The following is a 21,446-nucleotide window of genomic DNA, read 5'->3' on the forward strand; positions in this document are numbered from 1 at the left end:
GATATTGGATGCAGGCTATTATCAAACATGCTTCCAAAGGGGAATAGACTACCCACCTCAAGAGACAAAGCGAGGCGCTATGTGACATCTCTTGGAGGATTGGATTATGATCGCATACATGCATGCGTCAATGATTGCATTCTCTTTCGTGGGACGCATAAGGAGGCTCGACAGTGTCCCACTTGTGGTGAAGCAAGGTATAGAACAGATGTGAAGAGTTTTGATGTACCTCGTAAAGTCTTGCAACACTTTCCTATAATTCCTCGCATCAAACACATGTTCAAGTGAAAATCCATAGCAGAGCTCATGTCATGGCATTCCTCGCATCGATCGGATGATGGCATGTGGAGAATTCCTGCAGACACTCCTGCTTGGAAGCATATTGAAGATGAGTGGCCCAGCTTTAAAACAGAGCCCAGAAACTTGAGACTTGGCCTAGGTATGGATGGAGTGAATCCGTTTGGTTTCAAGAGCACCGCATACAGCGTGTGGCCGGTTGTGTTGGTGAATTACAACCTTCCACCATCAATGGCGATCAAGAAGGGACATCTTATGTTATCCCTTCTGATTCCAGGGAAACATAAAGTCAAGCATATGGATGTTTATCTTGAACCGTTGATTGATGAGTTGGAGGAACTATGGAGAGGTGTTGCGGTAGTGGACATTAGTAGGCCTCCCTCCTCTCGACACTTCGACTTAAAAGCAGTGTTGATGTGGACAATGCATGACTTTCCAGGATACAGCGATTGTTCTGGTAAGAATTCTAACTACCTCCCGACTCTAATACTACTAGCTATATCAATTATAACTATTGACTTTATTATTCTAACTTTTTTTTTATTTTAACAGGTTTGAGGACATCGGGTAAACATGCATGTCCTATATGTGGCCCTTCATTGGTACATGAGTATGCTGATGGTTTGTGTAAGACCATATTCGATAATCATCATCGATTTCTCCCATCAGATCACCCTAAATATGCTCCTAGTAAGAGGAACATTCATCCACAGACACTTCGTGCAAAAGATTGGAAGCGTATTTGGGAGTCTTCAAATGTTCTTCCTCCAGATGGCATGAACAGGTACATCTCCATTGTTTTCAATCTTGTTTTGTGTAGTCTCTAAAGTTGGAATAAAGATGACAGTCTGCAATCCCTTGTGTAGGTACTCCATTTTTTTCCGGCTACCATATTGGACCCATCTCAAGATCAACCATCTTCTTGATCCCATGCACATCTTCAAGAATGTGGGATCTAGTATTTGGGAACATGTTATTGGTAAAACAGACAATGTTAGCGTACGGGAGGACTTGCAGGTCACAGGACGTATGCGTCAAGCTTGGCCACGAGAGGAGGGTGGGCACGTTTGTCTTCCGCCTGCTCCCTGGATTATATCAAAGAAGGAGGAGAAGCAGGTAAAGCAAGCCATCACCACTTTGCGTACTCCCACTGGATGCATGAGATCGTTGAAGGGAGCGTTTACAACCACTAAGAAAAGAGGGGTTGAGCAACTACATGGGTTGAAGTCCCACGATTGGCACAAGATGCTCCAAGTAAGTGTTTTCCAATTATTGTAGGTTGAAATTAAATTTTGTAATGCCCTAACCCAAATATACATGTGCTCTTATGTGCGTAGTTCATACTACCTACTAGCATCGACCATTGTGCAGACAGGAGTTTGAAAAGATGTATTTATAAGATGGGCGAGCTTGTGAGGTATGTAAATCCCATGTAAGATCACCCTTCATTATACCTTGCAAAATGAATGTGCATGAGGTATAACGTACTGTGCATTTATTTTTCAGATATGTTAGTTCCAAAGCAATTGATCCAGCCACATTGGATGATGCGCGTGTTATGGCAGTGGAGGTGGTTTGTATGGTAGAGGAGACTTTTCCACGAACCATTCTCACAAGTCAACTACATCTCATTGTGCATTTAGTGGATGAAATTGCTTTATGTGGCACTGTGCATGCCCGTTGGATGTTCTTCCTAGAGCACTTCATGAAGACCTTAAAAGACTTTGTGAGGCAAAGTGCAAGGCCCGAAGGAAGCATGGCTGAGGGTTGGTTGATACAAGAGTCTCTTGTATATATATCAGAATTTCTTGATTAGGTGGATAGCTCTTTGCCGCGACTATGGAGCAATGAAGAGGACTTGAGGATGACGTCTATTGTGCCTCAAGGAAAAGGACAGAGCAAAGTAATTGAGAGAACATTGATTGATGATCTTAATTTCACTTGCATCCTTAATAGTGATGTGATGAGCAGATGGGTTACAAGATACGAGGATGCAAAGACAAAAAGGCAAGCAGACAAAGCTCTCTTTCGGAGGCAACATGGCTCTCGTAAGGCGTACCCTAAGCATCTAGCAACACTTCCAAATGATATTCATGTTGATTGGTTGCATGAGGAAATGGAGAGAGCAGAGAGAGATGAGGGGCTGCATATCACGGCGGAAGAATGGGAGTATGCACGAGGATGCATGTTAAAGGTACATAGAACAAATGTAAATTTGCATTCTTTGTAAGTGATTGGCTTTTCATATTTATTCACATTAATTGCTTACATAGATATTGCTTATATTTTGGTCCAGTGCACTATGTTCAATGCTATATGGTGTGAAGGCAAGCATTTTCGAACACAAAGAATAGATGAAAAGAGGAATACACAAGATTGCGGTGTCATTAGTAGCTTTGAGGGAGCCAATGGAAAAATTGATGATTATTGTGGCACAATCCAAGACATATACAGACTTGACTTTCGCCGCTTCTTTGTGTATGTTTTGGATGTCAAATGGCAAATGAACGTGGTGGAAAAAGGGCCTAACGCAACGATAAAACGCCATGCAAGTGGCTATGTAACTATTGACTCTACAAAGTTTTGGCAAACAAAGAAAGATAGGCTCGTATTGCCACAACAATGTGAGCAGGTATGCATTTTTTTACAAATGTGTTTCATGTACATATATATCTAAGCTCGCGCACCCCTTGACTTTTGATATGCTAATTAATTAATGAATTATGTGTATTTGAGCAGGTTATCTATCTGCCAATGGTGCATGACAGTAAATGGTGGTATGTCATCCCTATTGCACCACGTTCCAAAGTAATGTATAATACATTCACTGATATGGAGCATATGGAGGATGTGGCAAGCCGCAAAGAAGATGATGTCGAACATGCCAATGTAGATGATCATGATAATGAGGATGAGCGTGCCATTTCTCATGATCATGAGGATGACCCTTCCATTGAGGATGATGGTGATGATGATGAGAATGATCAAGGCATCGGTACCATTATCAATGGGCAAAATAGCGATAGTAGAATAAATTTAATCGTAGCCTTACAAATTGATCAAATGGATATTGATGTTGATCGTTTGGCAAGGATGGATCTTATTGAAGATGAGATCGAACCCTAACCAATCCATCACTGTATTGTTCCAAATTCATGACATTTCTATTGTATACTTTGTCTTTCAATAACCATATGAAGATATATTTTTCAATATATTACGTTGTTGTAAGTGCATGTAGTGGGATTTTGTAATGGTTTGTAAACACTGCAATGCACAATGACACTTTTAAAACTTAATGGTTTTCTGTTTTGAAAAGAAATGGATTTCTGTAGTTAGGCTCTGTGTCGCGTGTAACAGAGCATGTATTATGACAGACTTAACGCGCAAATACACGCGCCCACACATGCAATTATACACGCGCTATTACATGCATGTATACACGCGCCCGATATTGCTGTAAGTATAAACGACCATACACGCGCCCGTAACTTTTCGCGTGTAATGGACGCGTGTATGGCGGCATTGTGTTGTAGTGGGACAACTAAGAAATTTCTTCTTTCAATATATGGACCAATTTGAATTTCTAAATCTTGTACTTCTTGTGTGCCATTGTACCTAGTGCCTAAAAATGCAGCTTTTATGCGATAATGCGTAGGTACAGTATGCAATTTCAATTCCTTTACTAATTTTGCTGAAATAAAGTCATGGGTACTACCATCATCATGCAATATAGTTCTTTCTTTTCCATGCACCATACATTTCATAGTCAACAATGAATGTGAAGTAGGCATACCTGGTAAAGTGTCGGAAGTAGTAGTAATATCATCCTCATCTTCAGTGAAATCCAGCATATCCTCATGCTCGTCTTCGTCCATGGCTCCAAGGTAGTTGATATGTGCTGATGGCTTCTTTGAATGACAATTTGCTGCGAGATGCCCTGGCTGGTGACACTTGTAGCATACTATTGGCTTGGCTTTGGTTACATTATTTACAATGGCTGGGAGTCTGGGTACATTTGGATTTGCTTGTGGAATAGGCTTTGGATTTGGATTGGCAGTGGATGGTAATGCAGGTGGTTTAGGCCAATTCTTGCGGAAAGATAGTGATGAGAAATGACCTAGATTAAACCTTCTGAAATTAGAATTGAATTGTTTAGATCCATAATTATCGTTGGCTTGGAATTGCTGTGGTCGTCTGTCTCTTCCGCGTAACTTATCTTCAGTTTCGTGAGCTAAGGAGATGGCGTCTTCAAGGGTAGCAGGCTTGAACATGTTCACTTCAGCGTAGTAATGTCCAAGAAGTCCAGACATATACTTCCGCTTATGCGTCGTCTCTGGTACGTCTTCAAGCATGCGTAGCTGTAGGAGTGCATTCCAAAAATGCTCTGTATACTGTGGAATAGGCTCACGATCTCACTGTTGAAGTAAATCCCATTGCTTGATAGCCTTCTTATGAAATCGCGGTGGAAGGAAATTTTGCATGAACTTCTTCTTGAAATCTTCCCATGTAGCAGGACATTCTATGCTCTTGCGGACTACAGTCCACCAAAGTGATGCTCTGTCTATCAGATGATTAGTAACACACTTGATTTTATCTTTTTCGGGATAAGTTTCCTCATGGAAATAGTCATCAAACTGGCTAATGAATGATAAAACAGTCTTTCCTTCTCTTATGCCATTGAAAGTGCGAAACTTGAAACTTCGTTTACTTATCTTGGATTCCTTGCGAATGGTTTGTGCTTCAAGAGTGGCGTCGATGGTACTGCGAATCAAATCTTCAGCTTAAGATTCTTCTTTGTCGGTGGACGCTCTTTAATGTAGTTTTGTCAATTGCGCTTGCAATGCTTGCTTAGCCCTTCACTCTTCTTCCAATTGTAGCATGATTAGATCCAGCTTTTGTTCCATGGCAGGCTCAGGTAGGTCATCTTCAGCCATAGGATCATCCATATGTGGGGTAGTCATCCTGTAAAACTCAATAAACCTTTCTCACTCAAAATCAGGTTAGCGGGATGAGCGTAGCTCAAATTCGGGGTTACAAGGCTATGTATTTTTGGGTATTTCTTCTTCAATTTTCAGAAAATCTGCAATATTTCTGTATCCGTTTGCTGAAAGTACTTCAACAAACTTGCAGATAGGTAGAACAGCTTGCTGCAAACAACTTTCCAGTTCAGAGTTTTTGCATACGAACAAGTCTTCTAGGAGTTTTAAGCACTAGTCAGTTCTGATTTAGTCTGACTTGCAGAGTTGCTGACTTGCTGAACTTAGGCCGACTTGCAGAACTTGCAGAACTTGATTACCGTCGACTTGCGGAACTTGACTTCAGAAGTGCGAAACCCGGAGTTTGCAAACTTGTCGGGCCTGTGTAACTTGCAGAAAACCTTAAGCTTGAGTGATTAAGCTTAAGCTTATGAAGCTTAAGGAAGGACTAACAGGGCGTCGTCGATTTCGTGAGGGGGGGGGCGTTTTTTTTTCCTCGCGCGGATTTTTCGGGCCACTCTCTGACACGCCGAGATGATTTGGAGAAGCTTAAGCTTCCTTTAAGCTTTTAAAGCTTTGTAATTAAGCTTTTAGTGAAGAGGATTAAGAGTTTGCTCACTGTTTTTCAACGACTTGTTGATGGAGATGATTGCGTGGTCCTCCGCCTGCAGAGCTTGGTCCTTCGCGATCTAACAGTGGAAACAGGGGTTCTTGATCGCCAGAAGTCTGCCTGTATCAACGGTTCGCGATGAGATTGACTGTAGAGCCCGTTTGTTCCTGGAGCTCCGCCTTCGCCCGAGATTGGTAGCGATTGGAAGCTCTTGATCTTTGCTCCGCTCTGATACCACTGGTGCGCAGATCGGATGCAGAATGCTCACGTGGTGAATCCTGGAAGGTCCCCAAGAACAATGAACTCTACCTTTTTGCACAAAAAACAATGTAAAAGCATGCACGACAAGAGACAAGAGACAAATTGGGTTCAATCTCCCCCATGCCTTGTGTGAACGCTTCACAAAGCATGTATTTTATGTATATTTCAATCTTCATGCTCAATAATAGCCCAATTACAAAAATATGACAAGCTTTTAGCTTTTGAGTTTGCTTTCTACAAAAATAGGAAAATAAAGCTAATGGACGGTGCCCATAGAGTCTGGCATGCCTAATCTCAATGTCCAAATAGAAATAACATATCCGGCGCATAGGCGCATACAAAATAATAATAAAGAATCGATGTCTCAATAGACATAACAAAATATAGGCGTGGCGCCTATCAAAATATAATCCAAAGGTCGAAAACCTGCTAGACTCCAATGCTTTCCTCCGCCACTACTGTTATCTCTACACATCAACTGAAGCATTCACAATCGTTAGTAAAATAATACATTTAAACCGACAAAAGTGAATACCTAGCAGTCTTCAGCTACATAAATAAATCAACTGGTTAGAAATAAATCCTAACCTTAATTTATTACGAGTGCGCACTCTAAACTCATAAACGTTTATTAATTTAATATGCATTTTGCGGAATCACCCGCTATGGAATCACCCATATACACACTAAATTAATGAAACGTCCGAAAAGGACAGGCGTCCCCATCAACTTCTCGCACAAAGAATCCTCTTTGTGTATGAGCCCCGGTCATCTAAGTTTACGGAATCCACCGTAAAACCTCACGGAATCCACCGTGGCACGGAATCCACCGTGGAATATGCCTCCTGGCATCACATATGTCAAAGCATGAAAGGTAGCTTCAGCCCAAGAGTATTCAGCATGCATTTACTATTATAAACTGTGTATTTCTAGCCCCAAAATTAGGCCAAAATCATAGCATTACATGTAGCTTCAATCCCCCAATCAATCGGGATGCAATAGGCATCAAACCGGTTATATAGTCATGCCTAAACAAGCATAGGCATACAAATACATGCTGTCTCAGACTTGAAATCTATTGCAGAAGATTTTGTCATTAGAATTTGGCAAATCTGACATCACCATCATATTTTGGAGCGTGACAAAACCCCAACTTAGACTCTTACCTTGCCTAAATTGGGTTCCGAATGCCCGAGATATGACAAAAAGAGTGATTTTTGGGCCAGATTTTGAAACAGGCACAAAAAAAACGTGAGCTAACTGGGGGGTTTGTTGTCCCATGTGTCAACAATGGGGCCCAAAGGGGGCACAAATGAGGGCCAAAGAAGGCCTACACCAAGCCTCAGCAAGCCTTGATAGACTGGAAGCAAGATCCATGTGAAGGAAGCTCCAAGAGGTGTGAGCTATGGCTGCCCACAACTTGTTTACAGCCAGTGAGACCTGAGAACTGAAAAAAAACTCTGAAGAAAATGATCAAATACCTCTGATGTAATGCCCTGAAGGTGCCCAAGAATGCCAGAAAGGTGCTCGGGAAGCCGGGGAGTGACGGGAGCTCGAAGGAGTCGAATATGGCTACCGGAAAGGAGACCCAATGCAAGTAGGGAGTCGATGGGATGCTGAGAATACCACAAACCAAGCTCAAGAGTCGGAAAGCAAAGCTCTGATACCAGTTGAAAGGGAGCGACGGATCGAAGGTTGGACTCGAGAGCTATGGCGGGAGAGCAAGAGCAAGAAAGAGAGAGACTAGAAATGGGAACTCCAACAGTCACAATGTGTGACCGGGCATTCCTTTATTCAAATTGGCACTAAAAGAATAAAGAATAAAGTGATGGTGACGAGCTCTTGCCAGGGGGGTTATTCAAGGGAAGGAAGGTACATTTTATAAGGTAAGGTCCCATAAATATGGGGTAGATAAGGGGTATTTTCATATATTTCTTGCTCATAGGTGATGTCTCTTTTATTACTACTAGTGAATCCCCCATGAACTTCTTTCACACCTATCATATTTACTATAGTTTCTCCTTTGAATTTCTACCTTTTCCCATTACTATTGCTTCTTCCTACATTTTGATAGCATAGTAATCTCTTAGAGTTGAAAGAGTGAGAGAGAAGCACAAAAAATGGAAGGATGAGAGTAATGGCTATGAAGGTTTGAACTCAAGAGAACAAGACTAGTTTGTGGAGACTCCATCTGTCACAATATATGACCTGCCTTTCCTTTGCTATTCCATAATTAAGAATAAAGAATAAATATAATAATGATGGTGCTACTTGCCACTTACAATGTAAATGTGTGAGGACACTGAGTATAAAATAAAAATAGGTAGCAAGGCACAAGAAACTTTTAATCTCCATTAACCTCCTAGTTAAGGTGAATGTTCCGGGAGTAAGAAGAAGAAAATACAAAATGTACATATGGATACAATTGGATAAAGAAAGATAATATCTTAATCTTGTGCCCATCATCCTCTTAAATAAAGCATAATGTCTCATTGGGAGACTTTTAGTGAGCAAATCAATAGGATTCTCATTTATAGAGATATTGACAAGCTCTATCTGCTTGCACTCAATTATCTCTCTGATGAAGTGATAACTGACCTCAATGTGCTTAGTCTTTGCATGAAAGACCTAATTATGTGCCAATTGAATGGCACTTATAGAGTCCAAAGACAAGCTAGAGTCATAGAAATGATACTAAGCTCTACAACGAGACAATTGAACTATAGGGCCCCCTTGTAAGACTTAGTAACTACAATGCATTCATCCTTGATAGTAGAAAAGCCACTGAATTTCTACACCATACTAGACATCTAACAAATTTACATAATTCTAAAACTAAGAAGAAGAAAAGAAAAATACATTTTTACATAAGCTTGACTCTTGTTTACTTCATTAAGTCTTTCCTCTTCCTTTCTTGCTCCTTCTTATTTGTATATAAAAGCATTGAAACCTAAAATTGAAAAGAAAGATAGCAGAGCATTGACGTACAAACAAAACAATTTACATATTTTCCAAATAAAAAACAAACAAAGAAAAGCATATTTCCACTCAGGCTTAAATCTTGCTTTCTTTCAAGTTTTTTGTTACTTGCTTTCTTTAGGAGCTAAAGAAGAAAACAAGAACAATAAGAAAAAGAACATAAAGACGAAGATAACTATAAAGGGAAAAACTAGAAGAGAATAAGGAAAAGAAAAAGAAAAAAAGTAACTTATCTTTTGCTATGTGGAGAAGAAGACTATGTGAGGAAAAAATGCACTCCTTACATATTAGGTCATAAGTATGACATCTCTAATATGGGAGCTCTTGAGCCTCATCTTGTACCTCATCTATTAGTTGCTCTTTCTCATTGAGCTCTCTGGGCGCCTTGTTTATTTCGAAATGAAATTTAAAGCTAAAATGAACCTTGAGGGTTTCACTACATATAAGCCCTCTATATCACATGTGTTCAAAGCCTATTTAGAAACACCATTATTGTAAATTTTCTTAAAATAAAGCATATAATTTTCATTCAATCTATAAATGACCCCTTTATATGGCACCCTTTTGTGTGTAAAAAAATTATGAAATTTGTATTTAATAGATCCCTACTTTTGAACTTATGTGATAGCCTTACATATTTTGAGTTATCCCCCCTTTAAGAAATGAATTTATATGTTTTTGTATTTCAAGTGTGTTTAACTAGATATTTAATAGCATGTTAGGGTGTGAGGCTTGTGTACGTATATTCTGTGTGGATTTATATTTGGATTGGAATATTCTTATTATTCAAGCTTTTACACGTGAGTGTAGATGTAGTATTAGATATGCCTATAAATGCACATCTAGTAGTTGTATCTATGCTTCAATTCTCTCACAGTTAAAATCACAAATACTTGAAATTTTCAAAATGTTGCTCAATGAAATTTTGAATAATAAAATGTACATCTTAGTAGATGAAGTGTGCACATGTGAAGAGAATCACTTGTTGAGATTCAGACTGTTTAAGTAAAATATGGTAGAATCTGTTGGTTGTTTTAACAAACTATAGAGAACTCAATGGCCCTCAAGAGACAATCATTACAAAACAAAAGCTCACTCGCACAAGAGCTTGTTTCCATGTTTGATGAGCATTGTATCTCCATGCATGTTTCTACCTAAATGAAGAACAAATTCTCTCTCTCTCTCTCTCTCTCTCTCTCTCTCTCTCTCTCTCATATTCATGAAAAACTCCTTTCTTATGACTATAGTAGAGTCTTTTGGAATCAATATTGTCTCTTTATTTGATATCTCTCGAAACTATTTGCTAGCTATTCTTATAATGATTTAATGTGTTGGTTTAGGATAAAGTTGCATGGCTTGCAAGGAAATTGATGCGTAGAGTATCAACATGCCAATCGATCTATGTGCATGAGGGGGGGGGGGGGGAACAAAGTAATTGAGAAAAGTAATCGAGAACATGACAAGCATTATTCCATCTCTTGGTGGGCATGATAAAAAAACTACCACATGTTGCAGATTTTGTTGCTATCTCTCTCTCTCTTCTAGTTTGCTAGACAACTTATGTGGCGATTTGAGGCAAAGTATCATTGCTTACAAGGCAAAGGTTGATGATTCAAAAGGGAAATTAATTTTTGCGACATTTGTATTTTCTTGTCTTGAAGTCATGAACCTTTGCAATTCATCACCTTTTATAAGTCACAAATAAAACCATGAGAGTGTCTCCACGCATAAGTCTATCTATTTGCACGAGGAACCATAACAAACTACTTGATGACTTGATGAGCACTACTCGAGGTCCTCCTAGGTCCTAGCCACCAAGAACTACTATAGATGGGTGCTTTTGGAGGTTGCTTTCTCTCTCTCTCTCTCTCTCTCTCTCCAAGTTATTGGAGTACTCCCTCCTTGTGCACAATACGTAATTTGGGACCTGGGTAATGTAGTGGTGTAGCACGTTGGCAACATTTGTTAGGTGAAGGTGAAGTTAGCATTGATGTGCCACATGTTGACATTTGGAAAGGCCTTTGTAAGGAAAAAGTTTCCTCCACATGTAATGACCCTAGTATTCGGAAATATACACATTTTCCAGCATATTAAATGACCCTAGTAATCGATAAGATACACTTGAGCAACTTGTAATACTGCTTACTGAATAGTCGATCCAACGGATTGAAAGCGTGTATATTAAATGACCCTAGTAGTCGATAAGGTACACTTGAGCAACTTGTAATACTGCTTACTGAATACTCGATCCTACTGATTTGAAATGACTCAAATAGTGGATACGATACACTAGCAAGTTGGTATATTACTCACTCAATACTCGAGAAAACGGATGATGTGAAAGAGGAAAGATACTTACGTTTAACATTTGGTCTGAGTCACCTTCTGAGAAGGTTGAAATTTGGGAAAAGGCGCCGTGTTCATTGAACAAAGTGCTGGCATATTATGAATATTTGATTATCAAGTGTCAAATCGACCCACCAATGTCACGGCTGATCATTAGTCAAGGCAGAGTTGCCGTCGGATGTGGATCCAATTAGGAAACGGGACGGTTTAGAACTCTAATATCTTACACATTTCTTACACATACTTTTTGACAAAGGCCACACACACGTAAAAGTCTCATAATCGGCCAGGCCACCATGCATTAATATAAGAGGCGAGTTGTCGTTCTAAACTTCTATGTTGAACGACTTCCGAAGTGGACTCGGGTGCTACCTGGACTTTCCTCATGGGTGTGACTGTCGATCAACTGCATTCCCCACTGGTTCACGTGGAAGCTGCGACCGAGCTCGCAGCTTTGGTCTGTTATTCACAGTAAGACCAAATTACGAAATCAACGAGTGCCGAGTCACTAACTGCTTGATTCTTGCATGCACGAGAGAAACTATAAAGGTAACACCGAGCTCGTTCAGCTCCAGCAACACTCCCACAAGCAGTCTACCGAGTGTGTAGTAAGAGAGATAGCGCTGCTTCTGGCTGTTTATAGGATTTCTAGCATGCGCTCTTTCAGTGCTGTGAGGTTCCTTTGTTGCGATCATAACCCGGCAGTGCAGCTGCGGCTAATGTGTTCAGCTGCGGTACTATGCCTCCTCCTTGTTCTCGGTACCTCCGGTCCGCACATGATCAAACCGGCCTCAGGCCAGCTGACGTCGGATTTCTATGCCACGTCATGCCCGGACTTAGAGAGCGTGGTTCAGTCGGCCGTGCAGACGGCGGTGAGCGCGGAGACGCGCATGGCAGCGTCCCTGCTGAGGCTGCACTTCCATGACTGCTTCGTGCAGGGCTGCGACGCATCGGTGCTGCTGGATGGGGCCTCGGGAGAGCAGTTTGCGCTCCCCAACAACAACTCCTTGCGAGGCTTCGACGTAGTGGACAACATCAAAGCGGCGGTGGAGAGCTCGTGCGCGGCCACGGTGTCGTGCGCCGATATCCTGGCACTTGCAGCGCGAGACTCTGTTGTCCTGGTAACGAACGATCACTATTCACGACCGATTCTTGAAGCTCGTTTTTAAATCTAAGTGACCTAGGAACGTTCCGTTGTAACCTCATAGGTAGCCCCGTCTCGATGATCCAGCTTTCTATTAGAGCGTTGTTAAGTACATTTCCAACACCAGAGCATAGGTCGAGGAAACCATTTTTCAGAGCTGATACGCTTCTCCTAGGTTTTACGGGTCCTTTGGTCTTCTTAAGATTAGAATGATCCTAGATTTTAAAGTTTGAAAAAGACTTTAATCTTATCAAGAGTTCAACGCCTTCTTTCAATCACTTCATGTGCTTGACATTACACCTAGATCGCATTGTGGACATTGCATTAGAGAGCGTTGGAATCACACCAAGTAAGGACATGTGCAGTTTCTTTATGTTTAGATTTGGGGGGTGCGGGGCCAGGGGGGTTGGCGGGAGGAAGCATGAACATACGTATTTCATAGAGACTACCCCCATGTCAAATATGATAGGCTTATGAGGTTATAAGCAACCAAAGGTGACATAATGGAATACAAGGGTTTCCAGGGTTATCTCCATCCCATGCTTGCACTAATCGAGGCTATGAAAACCACATATTCTTACACGTGTAGCAAGGGCAAGAATCATATTTCATGAAAGGGGTTGTGAGATTTGCATCAAGGTCTACCACGAGTGCACCATTCATCAACCTTCATTTGATATCAGCATTTTCAACAAAGATCAATTAATCATAGGACTATTGATCATATGTGTTTATATGACCCATTGCGAAAGTGGGGAGAGTGTGTCCCTCTTGCATATTGCCTTGTCAGGAGAAATCAGAATTCATATTTGCATAATTGAGAGCAAAAATGGGTGAGATTAGTGTCCCCCTTGCATACTATATTGATGTTGTACTTGCGACAATGCAACAATACAAGGTTCATGCTGTATATGAATGTAGGAATGTTATATAACATGTACCTATGGTTTAACAACAGGGACAAAAGCTTAATATGCTAGGGAAAATATTTACTAGACATTGTAGTTTTCACTTGTTTAAATTAAGCATGGAGATTTGACCACTTAAGACTTGAGACCAAGTCTCTCAATGTGTAGCATGATGTATGCTAAATGTAAAGTAGACTCTTATGTTGAATAAAAGGAACCCTTTTATATGCTCAAGAGGGCATTTTTGTAACGGTTGTAGAAAATGACAATTTACTAAGCCTTTACATGTTCGAATTATTAAAATACATTACAAATTCGCAATTCAATAAAACTTTTTTAGATAGCCTTTTCACTTCATATAAAATCTGTGTAAAAAATATGGTTGCTTGAACGCCTTGTCCTAGGATGATAAAACACTAGATGCTCATGTATAGAGAACATTTTTAGGAAGAAAAGATGAGGCGAAAGGAACATGCCACAGAGTGTTCACATTCTTTCTAAATTCCCACGGACTCTAATAAAGGTCGGGTGTGGCACGGAGCTTAACCGAGCACATGAGTTGTATGAAAAAGTCTTGTGGGTCACTGGGTTGTAGGCTGTAGCTTAGCCGGTTTGAGTGTGGGTTGAGTGTGACAGGTGGATGATGTCAAATCCTAGCGGCAATGTAAACAAATATGTTCGCGTCAAAACGAAAAAAAAGTATTGTGATCTTAATTAGCGACAAGGAGGTGACTTTGAGGGGGTCTTCTAAAAACTCTAAGAGCAAAGGATGTTTGGCGACAGCAAGTTAATGATGCTGTGTTGGACATGCCAAAAGCAGGCGGGCGGACCATCGTGGACGGTTCTGCTGGGGCGAAGGGACAGCACCACCGCGGCAACCCAAAGCGCGGTGCAGGCGGCCCTGCCGGCGCCATTCGATTCTCTGTCCACCATCATCAGCAAGTTCGGAGATGTGGGCCTGAGCGAGCAGGACGTGGCGGCGCTGTCGGGGGGCCACACCTTCGGGCGTGCCCGCTGCACCTCCTTCGTGGGCCGCCTCTACAACTTCAGCGGCACAGGCCAGCCCGATCCCACCCTGGACTCCACCTACCTCCAATCACTGCAGGCCACGTGTCCGCAGGGCGGGAACCCTGACGTGGTGGCCCCGCTGGACCCAGTGACCCAGAACGCCTTCGACAACCAGTACTACCTGAACCTGCAGGGGAACCAGGGGCTGCTGCAGTCGGACCAGGAGCTGCTGTCCACCTCCGGCCAGGCCACCATCCAGAGCTACGTCAACAGCTTCGCCTCCGACCAGTCCGCCTTCTTCACCAGCTTTATGGCCTCCATGGTCAACATGGGCAACATCAACCCCCTCACCGGCTCGGATGGGCAGATTCGCCTCAACTGCGGCCAGCCCAATTAATCCTAATGAAATATTAACGCTCGATCTCAAAATAAACAAATACATTTATTAACATTATGTATTATAAGAAACGACGCATCTGTGACTCTTCAACGACGCATCTGTGATGAAGAGTCACAAATGTATTTGTAAAACACCATCAATATTATAATTATTGGCTCAACCATTCTCTGGTACGCTGAAAAAACGACTGTGCATATATTTGTCTCTTTCAATTTTCTACATGGTATCACGCCAGTGGTGAGGGGCCAACATACACAAGGAACTCTAAATTACTTCCTCTATAGAAAATTCATATTATAACTAGTAAGAACCTCAACCAAACTAGTAAGTATGCAACATTTCCTAGTTATAACTAGAGATTTTCCGCATCATGAGGTTCTTCTAACTAGTAAGTCCTTTTTTCTAGTTACTGTCTAGAAAATTGGAGCCCTACCTAGTAACATTATATAGTAACTTGTTGTAAAACTAGTAACAATACCAAGATAACTAGGAAATTTCATGTTTCACTACTTATAACTAGTAAATTACTATTTTGTAACTAGCAAATTACATACAATCTTTCTAGTCAATTAAGAATATAGGATTTTCCTAGATATAACTAGTAAATTGATGTCCTTTGACTAGAAACTTATCTTGCCCTTTGACTAGAAAATTATTTTCGTATAACATTTGGTAAATAAAAAAGATTATGAACTTGCTACATTGGTTATGGCTGTATCTTCAACTAGGCAATGGATTATTTTACTAACATAACCTTGCTTGTATACTTGATTACACATGCATGTATACACATGTATATGTGCATGTTTACAGGTACATGCATACACATCCATACAATGCCACTCATACATGTCTATACAAACGATCCACATACATACACATATGTATCCAAACATATTATGGACATACATGCACATGTGTATATATCTTTATATTAAGTACAATTTCAAAATACAAATACATGTATACCTAAATAATACACCCACACCCACACACCTAAGCCCGTAATGATAATACTAGGCACAATTAGTGCTAGAGGGTTCACATATAAACATCATTTCTAGGTTTTATGGCTCACACAGTAAAATGATTGTAACACTAATCGCACAAAAGTTAGAAGACACCATATATGTAGTGCATTCTTTTTACAATAATTTCACTAAATCGTACAAAAGCTATCAAAATAAACCGTGTGTGTAATATCATACTTTTACAATAATGTCAATCAAGCATCAAGAAGCTTTTGTGTCATGTATACATATTCTTCACATAAACAAAAGGAAAATAAATATAACTTTAAGTAGTCTTTCATGACCTCATATTTTAAACCACATATTAAAATATATGTCTTAGAAATTGCATCTTAGATTTCAAGCTACATTTCAATAGTGTTTTTAAAACTATTTTATACACACACACACAAATGCACGCGCGCGCGCACACACACATTGAGTCTATTCTATCATACGATGAATTATCTTAATAAGAAAAACTCTCTCTCCCTCCACCTTTCTCCATATATTGAAACATCAATGAGATGAGCTCTTTATATACATAACTTGAGTCAAAGAAAATATTTAAAAAATGGGATATTAAGCTATCTAACTATGAAACACTCGTCTTCAACTATGAAGATAACCTATCATTGCTAGAATTATAATCTCTCTCTCTCTCTCTCTCTCTCTCTCTCTCTCTCTCTCTCTCTCTCTCAGGCTATGAAGTATAGAGTTGAAAGTAAAGGCATCTAGCATGCAATATCCATTCTATATGACCTTATCTAGGAGGCCAAGTGCTTCTAAAAAGAACTTTTCCTTACCGAGGCAACTATTTACTATATTATACCTAATATTTTGGAAGCACGAATGAGCACACGGTATTCTTTTTAAATTTTGGAAATGCCATGTAAATACCATGTAGAAGAGTATTGTAAGTCATGCAAACAATCTTGCCCAATAAGATTGCAAGAAGCAACTCTAGCTATCCTTACATAAGTTATGGGATATCTTATGCTAATATGGAAAATCTTAAGCGTACAAATATTCCAACAAATTTATGTTTAAAGAAGCCATATTTATGTAGATCAAGCCCCTCTAAGTATAAATATGAGAAATACCCTTATGTGGTTTAGTTGCAATTATTTGATCCTCACCTCATTTGCATATTTGCACTTGACCAAGCTATGAATGTTTAGATTGTCTAGCCATTACTACCCAGTAACTTCAAAAGTTATACGTTGCACATATATACTACTTCATTACACTAAATAAGCAAGAGATAGTATACCACATATATCACCACCACTCTTTATTACGGTATACCACATCATAATCTTAAGAGTAATTATGGATATTGTCAAATTATTGACTCTGTACGCAAAAGAAAACTTAGGTAACTAATCCCTTGCACTATCCTGCTATGCCATTGATTGGCAAGCAAATTAGGTTGGGAAATCAATGGTGTAGTGCTTTGAATCACTCGTGTAGTGTGATCTACAATCACCTACAAGTGCACAATCCAACTCGTTATGTGTGCAATCAATTTTAGATACACTATTATAATCGCATCCAAGAAAATCTCTCTATACCCCATATTACATTGCCATGATTATAGTGTAAGAGTCTTTCAAAATGATGATTTTGCACCAATCTCTCAAACACATCAAGAAATTAAGTTCCAATTTTGACATGGCATGATGAACCTTGGCTCACCAAAGTCCACTTGGTAAGGCACACAAGCATGCAGCAGGCAAGGATGTTAGCATACATGACACCATCAGTAGTCAAGCTTTGATTGGTGCAACCTTGATGGTTCAATGCAAGAAAACATATTTAGAAATTAGGGGTGCTATAGTCCACATCCTTAGTAGCAACTTGAGCTCCGAATTGTTTGTCACTTTTGATAGCTCTATCAAAGTGTAGAAAGCTGGATAAGGTAGCCACATGTTGACTTTCCTATCTTGATTAGGTCGTAGAGCAAGTAGCCCTTTTACCACAGGCCTGCTACGTAGAAGCCTTTTTGCTAGAGGCTTGTTGAAGGAGTGTTCCTCATGCTTATCCCAAGTTCTTGTAAATTCAATGCAAGATCATAATATGCATTGAATCTTATTTTATGAATCTACTCTCTGTTAAGTCTGAAGCATGGCTTGTATCTAAACCTTTAAATGTTGCATAATTTGGTAGATGTTGCTTTTCTTGTTAAATTTTGTACCTGTAACCTTAAATTAAATGAGAGTGATCCATCTAAAATATCCACTTTGAACCACAAAAGTGGGTACATTCTAAACATCAATGGGTTGAGCACCATAATGATTTGCTTATAAATAGAATACACAATGCGATAGAAACCTACTAGATTATTTCACTTTCCTACATGCGATTCTCATTAGGGAGAAAGGATGTGTCCTTAGGCATCATTCTGCATGCTTTTTTTTATTTCTTTTTAATTAAGGTCCAGTATTTGGCCATTACCCTATATAACTTACTAGTACTAAAAGCTTGGTGCTATAAATACCCTACATATCTTACAAACATAATTGTCCTATCATTCTTGAAAATTTCTTATGACTTCCTCTCAGAGCTAAGTTCTTTCTACTTTTGCCAGGACTGAGTAGAGCTCAATTTCCTTTCGTCTTCTATCTAACTAAATGAAGCTTACTGTTTATGGAAATGGAATTGAACAAGGTATAACTTCTACTTGTAAGGGCGACATGGATAATGACTAGGGAGTGTTGTAGATACTTGTGACACAAGTATATGTAGTAGGCCATGGAAGTCCCACTGGAGCAATAAGAAGCCTATGGAAAAATTCTTAAGATCTTGAGAGCCCAATCATAGAAGGTAACAAACATCTACTAGACATATAAGTGCTAAAAGAGCAAGGAGAAAGCCCAAAGACACCTTGCATAAGTACCAAGGAAGGGACTGATTTGACATTATAGTGGCCTTTGATTTTAAGGTATACAAAGAAACAGAATTCAAAAGGCCTCTTCCCCTATGAATGGTATATTCAGTCATAAGGATAGGGAAAATGTGGCTCAAAAATAACTTCACTAGCGAGAGGAAGAAGCCTTTTGTAAATGGTGTTGCCTCGAAGGCATTACGAGCAGTTGATACCTCAACAAACATCCTAGGGATGCATGGCTAGGATAGCCAAAGTGGTGCTACCCCATTTTGGAAATTGATAAGCTTGAATGGCTTGCTTTCTATTTCTCACACCCAGATGTACAAGTTGATCTACTGAACTGCCCCTACAATTGATTAGAGGCATGATAGTAACTATGCAAGGATGGGGGATACAACGTACACAAAGTCCCAAATATCTAAGCAATTGAAGCTAAGAAGATATATATGTTTCATGCTAGAGACCTTTTGCCTTCAATCAACTGATTTGGTAAGAAAGTTAAGAAACTTTCCTGATCCATCATTCATCATAATACGCAAGTATCTACAACTGCTAGTAAAACTTTTTTTATGGCTATATACACCTCATGAAGATTGGCTTCTGATTATACCAACGTACATACAAATCACATCACAGATAGGGAGACACACCCCCAAGGAGCATACACAATTACAAGTGCTTGAGGACCTCGACCTGTGAGAAACCTCCAACATTTGTGGCCCCTACTTCAACCATCTACCCCAATGTGATACAATTGGATCTAACCCCCAACTATAACACAAAGTTTCCTTCTACCTCATTCTCAAAGGTTTTTTATATTTTATCTCAAATGTTGTGAGTGTCCTTGTGGATATGGTAATTTATTATGCAATACTTCAAGTCTCTTAATTTAGGATAGCATATCTTAATCCGCATAAGCACTTAAAAGGGAAGTTTTAATAAATTAAGATTTTGAATGCACATTTAAATTGAAAACAAATGTAGTTTTATGGCTATGAAATTTTTACAATATCTCATTGGAAAAACTCATCACATTTATAAATTCTTTTTGCATGTCTGTATACACGTGTGTGTGTGTGTGATTTTAGATTAATTATCTCATGTAACCATGGACAATATAAATATTTCTTTCAAAAATCTATGAATAATGGAGCTAGGGGTATCTAGTATTATCTAGTACAAAATTTCATGAAAATGGGTCCTTAACATGGGTTTTTCTTCATTGGTTCCCCACATTGATAAATAAAAACATGTTAAAGTCCTCTTCATCGCTAGGTCTAGTTGCAAGTCACACTACTATTATTTGCAAGGTCATTAATGACTTTAATGACATTAATATTGACCTGCAAGAGGAATGTAGGCGCCAAATTAATTCTCATCCTCTTCTTCTTCCTCTTCTTTTTATTGATCTGGAGATGGCTTGAACCGCGCCCTTGAGCTCTCATGCATATTCCCACCCTCCTGCAGTCTTTGTACTCCATATTGCACCTATGGTGCCCTATCGACCCTTTGTGCTGCTCCTGCCTGATCAGCTTGTGGCGCCCTGCACATGTCCTAGTACTTAGCTCCCGTGATCAATATCGCAATACCCAATAGCTAGCGCCTGTGCACCAGTGCTGCGCGTGCTCCCTCCTCAGCAGATGATCAGCTTGGCGCCCAGTTACCTGTCCTGATTTAATCGTGCACGCGACGCGTGCTGCTAGTCGGCATCGCCGGCCAGCAAGCGGCCTTGTTATAAGTGGCGCCCTCCCTGCCAGCAGACAGCTCGTAAGTACGAACTCGGCTAGTAGCTCCGGCGCCTTTGCCTTCGCCTCGGCCAGCTAGTCCCACCCGCATTAATTGCCCAGGCTCCATACGTGTTGATCAGACGTACTACGTCGTCAGCTGGCAGAAGCAAGCTGCCTTTTCAAGTTCCCGATCACTACGCTCTCTCCATTCAATCAAGAGCACCTCTCCTTCTGAAAGTAACTAGTTGACAACTACAACTACGATCTCCCCCTATTCGTAACAGTCCAAAGCAGGCCACCTCCCTTCTCATCTCGGACCTCCTAATGCAGCAGGCCCGGCTCCTCACGACAGTAGCCCTAGCCAGAGCACACAGTGCGGCCCCACCAGCTCCCGTCTATTACACCTAATTATAGCTAGCACCAGATGTGCTCTCGACATTCGTCTTGCACGTATAAGCTCTCGCGCCCTGATCCTCCCAACGGCAGCCCAGCTCCACCTCATTCACCCAGCTCCAATAAGCTCCACCTCGGCCTCTAGCTCCCGACGTCCAGCTCCTCCCAATGGCAGTCCAGCTTCTGACGTCCTGCGGCTCTCGACCGCCCATTACGCCTCCAGTTCCAGCCAGGTATAGCCAAACTTGACTAAGGATAATTAAAAAATATATAGTTTAGAATGTTTTTTTAATGTTTTTGAAACTAAAGTATTTTAATGATATGGTATTAAGGATAATAATAGGGGAGTTTTTGAATTACCCAACACTAAGGATAATAGAATGTGAATACATCAATTGCAATATAAAAATAATAATTATGTTAATTATTTTGCTTGAGCATTCACATGCATTGTATACTAGTGTATATAATAGGTTCACTTTTGTACATCAATT

At 40.2% G+C, this 21,446-nt stretch overlaps 1 protein-coding gene and 1 long non-coding RNA gene across 3 annotated transcripts; both read left to right on the forward strand.

Annotated features, from left to right (window-relative positions):
• The first annotated feature begins 1,457 nt into the window (after positions 1-1,457).
• LOC148035865 (uncharacterized) lies at positions 1,458-1,919 on the forward strand. Its single transcript, XR_015691002.1, has 3 exons — positions 1,458-1,551; positions 1,635-1,714; positions 1,804-1,919. It is a non-coding gene; the product is annotated as an uncharacterized LOC148035865 (long non-coding RNA).
• A 9,934-nt stretch (positions 1,920-11,853) lies between these two features.
• Positions 11,854-15,105, forward strand: LOC148035866 (peroxidase A2-like). 2 transcript variants are annotated; one of them, XM_087677876.1, is made up of 2 exons: positions 11,854-12,593; positions 14,342-15,105. In XM_087677876.1, exons 1-2 carry the CDS (start codon positions 12,000-12,002, stop codon positions 14,927-14,929), a joined length of 1,182 nt encoding a protein of 393 aa, XP_087534002.1. In that variant the 5' UTR covers positions 11,854-11,999; the 3' UTR covers positions 14,930-15,105. The 2 variants fall into 2 exon arrangements, with proteins under 2 accessions (XP_087534002.1, XP_087534003.1); XM_087677877.1 differs by having other exon boundaries at positions 11,869-12,593; positions 14,345-15,105.
• The last annotated feature ends 6,341 nt before the right edge of the window (positions 15,106-21,446 follow it).

This window comes from Lygodium microphyllum, chromosome 5 (assembly GCF_053477565.2).
Source record: "Lygodium microphyllum isolate KBCC chromosome 5, Lygodium_microphyllum_v1.1.10, whole genome shotgun sequence".
NCBI classification, from domain to species: domain Eukaryota; kingdom Viridiplantae; phylum Streptophyta; class Polypodiopsida; order Schizaeales; family Lygodiaceae; genus Lygodium; species Lygodium microphyllum.